Raw genomic sequence first — 7733 nt, forward strand, 5'->3', positions numbered from 1 at the left:
CGCTCCAAGACATTTTCGCGTGCACTCGCTTGTTTGAGAAGTACAGTGAGTGGTCTTCATCCGATTATTTTTGTTGTTGCGAGTGGTGGCACCTAGAGTTACGGCCTGAGACGAGAGCTCCTTGACTACCTTGTCTATGGCCGGAGACCCACAGTCACAAACGGGTTGGCTTGTGCCGTAATCTGGCGCATCAACACCTGAAATTCAAAGAGGCATCGATGCATCGTTGATGTAACCGACTCTGAGCAGTGAGAAGACGAGCAGGCAGGAGATGGTCCCGGAGAAGAAGCAACACGGGCCGCCACAAGTATAGCCTAGCTAGCACCCGCGTACCAAGCCAAGAGTAGAGATCAAGCACAAACATGAGGACTGAGGGTGGCTCACCGTGCACGAACAGTCCACAAAGAGCGAAAATTACTGCGAAAGTTTGCATGTATCTCGCTCCAAGAAATGTTCGTGTGCACTCGCTTGTTTTTGAGAAGTCGTCTCCATCCGATTATTTATTTGTTGCGAGTGGCGGCACGCGCACCAGATACCCTGAGGCCTGAGTCACGGCCTGAGACGAGAGCTCTTTGACTACGTTGTCCATGGCCGGAGACCCACAGACAAACGGGTCGGGTTGGCTTGTGCCGTAATCTTGTGCATCAACACGTGAGATTCAAAAGGCATCATTGATGTAACCGACTCTGAGCAGTGAGAAGACGAGCAAGCAGGAGATCGGAGATGGTTCTGGAGATGAAGCAACACGGGCTGCCACAAGTATGAAAGCTAGCACTCGCGGACCAAGCCAAGAGACTTTGAAGAGTAGAGATAAAGCACAACTAATACTTGCATGAAGATCACCGTGCACCAGGCCAGGCTGACCAGCGGTCCACAAAGAGCGAAAATTACTGCGAAAGTTTGTTTCGCGTTTCCTGCAACTTTCGCGTTCAAAACTGCGAACGTTCGCACGAAGTTTCGCTTTTCGTGACGTCAAACGAAAATTCGCGCGAACGTTCGCTCTGCAAAACCTCTCTAATATCACTGTAGCCGATATATTCTTATATCCGGTCACTCTATAGCCGATACAGACTGTACTCATACAGTAGAGTGGTAGGTGCTGCTGCTGCTGTTGCCAGTGTCTGTACAGTGAAGTGTATGTATGAATGACTTGTACTGCTACATGCTATGAACAGCGCACAAGTGCAAGAGGAGATCTCTCCACAGCAACTAATCATACAGTGTCATTACAGCTACCTGTAGCTGATCTGTGTAGCTTGCTCTACTAGTAACTGTTGTCTGTTGTAGTGTAGCTAGTGTTTGTGTGAGAGCGCTGTGTGTCTGACCCTGCCAGCAACATTAGCAGTCTTCATTACTGCTGAGCTGCTGCAGTATGGACCAGGCGAGTAGTCCAACTGTCAGCTCAGGTCATGGCGAAGCTACTAAGAAACCACTACCTGATGCCGTGAAGAAATACCGTGAACGTCTGTGTGCTGCCTACAGCAATGTGCAGTTCTGCATAGAGGAGACTGATGAAGAGAAGGAACGAATCTTGCAAATGGACGAGCTTTATGCTGACCTCCATGTAGTGTCCAAGCAGAAGTTAAATGCCAGGATGCGCGAAGCAGAGAAACTTGGCACAACTGCGGGCAATGAGCGGCTAGCTCATTCATTTGCGTCTGAAGCTAGGAAGCTGCGCAAGATGAAGCTTACCGAGATTCTCAATGTCAAGAAAGCCATGCGACAACGCATGCGTGGAAACACTTTCCGTGCAATTGCCCTCTCATCGGCTGGAGCAGGCAAAACCATGCTCTTCACCAAGAAAGGTCCGTTTGAATGGGCAAGAGGGCAGATTTGGCCTAGCATCGTTGTCCTGCGTGCACTGGAGCTGCGCTTAGCAGAAGTGCGCAATATCACAAGCATCGCTGAACTGCTGGATTTGGAGAATTTCGGCATCACACTACCAGGTGAGCAGGCTGAAGTCATTGATTTTGTTTGCAATCATCCCGAATCTGTCTGTATTATTCTCGACGGCCTCGACGAGATCAAGCTGGCTGATTGCAGCACGTTCATATACAACGTCATCTGTGGCAAAAAATTGCCGGGGATCAACCTGATCATCACGTCACGCCATTCAGCAGAAGCCATGAAGCTGACACAAAACCGAGACATAGTCTTCCATCGTCGTGTGGAGCTGCTAGGCTTTGAGAAGCAAGGTTTGGAGCACTACATTCGCAATGTCCTGTCTCCGAAAGATGCAACCAGCTTGCTAGCAGAGCTCAACACCAACCCGCAGCTGGCCACAATGATGCGTACACCGTTTTTTGCTCAAGCAACGTGCGGCCTCTACCGACACAAGCACAGTCTGCCGAACACGCCGGGTACAATCTTCAACTCGCTAATTCTTCATCTACTGAATCAGCGAGAAGGAAAGCTGCTCAGCGATGGTGAGCAACACACCAATTGGGACGATGTTCCCGACGACGTCCAGGAAAATCTACTTGATCTCTCCCGGTTCGCTTTTCACATGCTCATCCGTCGCAAAGTCATCTTCACGGATGCCGATTTCAAGATGTTTTCACTGTCATCAGCAGCTCGCACACTTGGCATGCTCATCGCCTGCGACAAGGCATCACCTCTGTCCAGGGCTCAGTGGCGTTTCAGTCACCTAGCACTTCAGGAAGCTCTAGCAGCTCGCTACATCGCTAGCCGCTCTCCCAGTGCAGCTGACGTCGCGTGGCTTGTGCAGCGACTCGGAGCATTCACAGGCAGCCTCAACATGTTCTGGCGCTTACTGGCCACTGAGCTGGACAGTGAGTCGGTCAATGTGTTGATCGAAGCCATTCTCAATCCGCAGTCCACATCGTCTACTCAGCCACAGGATACCGACCAGCATTCCACAGGAGCAGAGGGGCACAACGTCACGTGCTTTCTCTTCACAACACACGACTACGTCAAGGATTGGGCCGACCATGTGTCCTCCTTTCTCTCGCTGGACGAAGCAGAGCATCTTGCAGAAGAATTGCTGGATGGCAGGATCGATCTGGCATTGTCTGCTCCTGAAGTGGTCCGCCTCGAAATTGACCCAGCCGTCACCAAAATCACCTGCAAGGATTTCGTTCGTTCATTGCTACCCATATGGACTGATCGCGATCCCAGTGCCAGTACACAGAAGCTGCACGATTGTATGGCCGAGGAGGCGCAAGGATCAGCCATTCGATGTTTCACCGTCACTCCTACGTCTAAGCTACCCCAGTTCCTCCATCCGACGAACCAGCGCAGCCATCCGCGACTCTGGAGAACGTCAGTGACGCGGAACGAAGACAACGAGTCCTCTACGCCTGCCGGGTCTTCGCGGAGCACGCCGACGCCAAGCAAACCAGCATCGAAGACATCGACAGCATGCAGGCTATCTTCACGGAGTACGGAGTAGATTTCGACGACGTTCCTCTCACACCGGCGGATTGTCAGGCTATCAACACAGTCATCCGTCACCACCACCAGTTCATCACCAGCATCCGCCTGTACAACTGTGGTATAGGTGATACTGGTTATGCATGCATGGCTGATGGCATGGCTCTACTACGCAATCTTGAGCTCATTGACCTGCAGGGGAACAACCTCACAGATCGTCACACGGCCCATATCGCAGCGTGTATCGCATCCAACACGTCAACACTGGAGTACGTCTTCACATCCGATAACCTCTTCAGCAGCAATGCTATGGCCACCGTCCACAGCAACACACACCGCTGTACGGGACTGCTGGAATTGAACCTTGGAGGTCTAAAGTGCACCGATCCAGCCGTCAACCTTGACGTCATCACTAGAATCTGCAGCAGCTGCCCAGATCTCCAGTTCGTCTGTCTCGATGACTACGTACTGGATATGGAAGGTCTAACCCAGCTAGCACCATTGTTAGGAGCACTGAGGCTGAAAGGGCTGTGGCTGCACAAGGTTGGGATAAAGCAGAACTCCGCACTGATCGTCTGTCGAATCATTCAACAGCAACACGAGAGTTTGGAGCTCCTCTCACTCCGGCGCAATGAGCTAACTGGAGATTTCCTGGAAACCGTTCATGGTGCGCTGAGTCAATGCCGACGACTGCAGGAGCTGTACCTGGACGACGACTGCCTTTCGTCGAGAGCTCTGCCGGTGCTTGCGTCCCTGCTGCCCAGTCTGCCAAAGCTCTACACGCTCGAAATGCCGAGGAATGATTTCCGAGACGCTGACGACGAAGCAAAGCTGTTCGCCGCCGCTGCTGAGAGCTGCTCGTCTCTGAAGGAGCTGGTGATGCCTGAAAGAGCTCTATTGTCTCCATGGCTGCATGAGGTTCTAAGTGGCATGGCCAGAGATGATCTGAATGTGGAGTATGAGCATCTTCCCTGGCACGACGAGGTGGAGAATGACGAAGAAGATGAGTACGACGCTGAAGGAGATAGTGATGAGAGTGATGAATGAGGAGGTGAGAGAATTTTCAAAGACAGATTTTGTGTCCTGATGAAGAAAGCTTCTTGTTAGTCTTTCGCTTCCTCCAGCCATACAGTCCGTCTTTGTATGTTCTTCGGATTGCGCGTGCGTGCGTTTGTGTGTGTGTGTGTGTGTGTATGTGTGTGTCTGTGTGTGTCTGTGTGTGTCTGTGTGTGTCTGTGTGTGTGTGTGTGCATGTTTCGGCTGGACATTCCTTTTTTCGTTTTCAGTCAATTGGAGGAGTTACTGTGTTGACCCTTGACCTTTGAACTTTGGACCCTGTATATTTTCGTTTTAGATTTGTTTCGATAATAATTGTGGACTGTCTTTGAGAGAAATTGTAGCTCTTACTTGTGCATAGTGGTGCCTACAAGTCTCTCCGCAGTCGAGACTGGCACTCAGCCACAGATGCTCTCTGAACCCTCCCTGAACACCCTCTCCGCTTGCACCCTGGCTCCCCCCATTTTATTTGTTATTTTCTACTCTGTCACATGTATCATCTTTCCATTTTCCTTCCTCTATATAAATGTACTCCCCCCTCCCCTCCCCCTGTGCCTGCTCCCTCCCCCCCCCCCCCCCCACAGTTTTTGGTGCACTGAAGTGTCGCTGAAGCCGAGACCTCAGGTCGGCGGAGATGCTCCAGTTTCACCACCACAGTTGCGTCTGCAACCACCTCTAGCTCTATCATGCAGTATTCTGTTCTCGAGGTTCGTGGTTTCTCCTTAAAAAAAATAGTGCATTATGTCTTTACTGGACGCAGGTTACACAATGAAATAATTTTACTTGTATGTAGTAAAGTGGTCGCAGGTTTCTTTGCCAATATTTGCATCTCGTGAATAGAATATTTTTTCACAACTTTGAAGCTGCATTGTCATCTTTCCACTAAACCTCTAACCCTCATATGTACGTGGAATATTGTAGTAAAAATTGATATGTTCACGCATGACTATGGTCTATTTTCCAACATGGCTGCTTCCAATCACGTTGTTGCCTTTGCCATGCGGAGCTCATTCTTGTTCCAATCCTTCATCAAGATAAGTTGTTGAACTAAGTACTCCTCTCGTTGTTTGTTGTCTGCTACAAACATGACATCTTGAAAGAGTAATAATAATAATAATAATAACACAGTTACTCGTACAACATGCACAGCCGTGCTATACATGCTTCCGCTGCTGTTCTCTAGCTCTGTCCAATATGTATGTCAATATCCGGCAGTTGTGGCGACTCCTTCAGATTATCTGCCGCCATCCATTGCGATCCGCGGCAAACATTCTTAGGTCGTCCAGATGGCTTCGGCTCGAGAGGTCCGGCTTGCCTCTGCTGAGCAGGTCTTGGTTCAGGAAAGAGTAAGACATAACAGATATCTTGCACCTGAATCAGAGGAATAGAAAAGGGACGTTATCCGGCTTTACCGGCGGGGAGTATTAAAATACTGGCATTTAACTACTCACTTGTTCAGATTTCGGTCGCCCAGCCAGTGAGGGGCACAGGGACATGTCCCCCACCTGAAAACGTTTGACCTATATTGTCTGGGGTATTTAGCACAAGCATGCACATACATGTACTGAATGTTTTTTGTCAATTTTTCGGAGGTGAACCGGGAATGGAAAGCTATTGTGCAATGTCCAGTGTCATTGTACTTGTAGCTAGCTGTGTTGCTGTATTGCTTGTACATCTGTCAAATAACAAACCTACCACTGTTGTATGTACAAGCTACTTCAAGAGTATTCCCACCGTGCACTAGTCCTTGGCAGATTCTGCTCGAAAAGCAGTGAATTTGGCAGAACTATACAAACCTCATGGCGGGCAATTCCTCGAATTCTGCTCCATTTCTTTATCCACATGCCAAACATACATGAAATGTACCAGAAAAAGTACCGAATTCTGCCAATTTTCTGCCGGCATTATCCGCAACGGCCTACCGTGCACCCCCCTAAATGGTGGACCACTGTCCGGATATTACAGTGCCGCCGTACTGCGAGAGTATAGAGATAGGGACATAGAGGTCCTGTCCAGGGATACGGGAGTCACGACACAGGGCCCTGCTCCCAACACACCTGAACGGCTACAGACAGTGAGTGTGTTGTTAGCAGCATCCAGTCAACAACAAACCACGGGCGTGGATAAAGATAAAAGTGAACCTGGTCATACAGTCATAGTCCTGTTGAGGAGAATGCCAATGTCCAACTCCAAGGCCAGTGTTGTTTGGCTAGGGGTGTGTGTGTGTGTGTGTGTGTGTGTGTGTGTGTGTGTGTGTGTGTGTGTGTGTGTGTGTGTGTGTGTGTGTGTGTGTGTGTGTATGTGGTGTGTGTGTGTGTGTGTGTGTGTGTGTGTTTTGTTCAATCTCTTCTTTGGTGTTGTTATGATGTGCTGGAGAGATGCGATGCGTCAGGCCAGCACTGATTCTGGTATATCACTGTCCTACAACATCAATGGTCAGCTTACTCCCGTGCTAAAGGGTACCCTTCAAGTGCAGTGCAACTCCACGACTTTGAATTTGCAGATGATGCCGTTTTGTTGTCAATGAGTCGGGCTGAGGCTGAGCAGTCGCTTCAGACTTTTCATCGTGTTGCATCCTCGTTTGGTTTGTCCGTCAGTTCGTCGAAAACACAATTCATGGTAGTTGGTGTTGGTATTTCCCCGGAGGACAGGATGCCGATGGACATGGGTGGCGACAGCATTTCGTATGTTGAATCGTTTGTGTACTTGAGCTCCCTCATCACGCCAGACACCCGATCCTCACCTGACGTCCAGCGACGGATTGCCAATGCGGCAAAGGCGTTTGGCTGCCTCCTACCAGTGTTCCGGGATACCAGCTTGACGGTGGCAACAAAGCGTCATTTGTACACAGCCTGTGTTCTGTCGGTTTTACTCTACGGTGCTGAGTCATGGGCTCCGCTTCGGCACGACTTGGATCTGCTGGACAACTTTCACCACCGGTGCATTCGCTCCATCTTATGTGTATCTCGGCGTCAGCAATGGGAGGAGAAAATCTCATCGGCAACGCTCCGTGCGCGCTGGGGTGACACTACACCGGTGTCAGACCTTGTTCGGCGTCGGCGGTTGGAATGGCTCGGGCACGTCGCGCGCATGCCTGCAGACCGTGCTCCCGTCCAGATTTTGTTTGGAAGGTTGAGTGGTCGTCGCCCTCCTTGTGGTCCCCGGCGGCGCTGGAAAGACGTTGTCCAGAGAGACATGAGGGCAGCTGGCGTGGATTCCTGGTTTCAGAATGCCCAAGACCGGCAGAACTGGAGGATGTTCCTTGCTGAGCCACCACCGCACAC

At 50.3% G+C, this 7733-nt stretch overlaps 1 protein-coding gene across 1 annotated transcript; it reads left to right on the plus strand.

Moving 5' to 3' along the window:
• Window positions 1–1372: 1372 nt before the first annotated feature.
• On the plus strand, window positions 1373–4440 carry LOC135830786 (protein NLRC3-like). The gene is made up of 2 exons (XM_065342999.1): window positions 1373–3164; window positions 3227–4440. The coding sequence occupies exons 1-2, from the start codon at window positions 1373–1375 to the stop codon at window positions 4438–4440; spliced, it is 3006 nt and encodes a 1001-aa protein (XP_065199071.1).
• Window positions 4441–7733: the final 3293 nt, after the last annotated feature.

Source organism: Sycon ciliatum, unplaced genomic scaffold, assembly GCF_964019385.1.
Source record: "Sycon ciliatum unplaced genomic scaffold, ocSycCili1.1 SCAFFOLD_2533, whole genome shotgun sequence".
Lineage (NCBI taxonomy): Eukaryota > Metazoa > Porifera > Calcarea > Leucosolenida > Sycettidae > Sycon > Sycon ciliatum.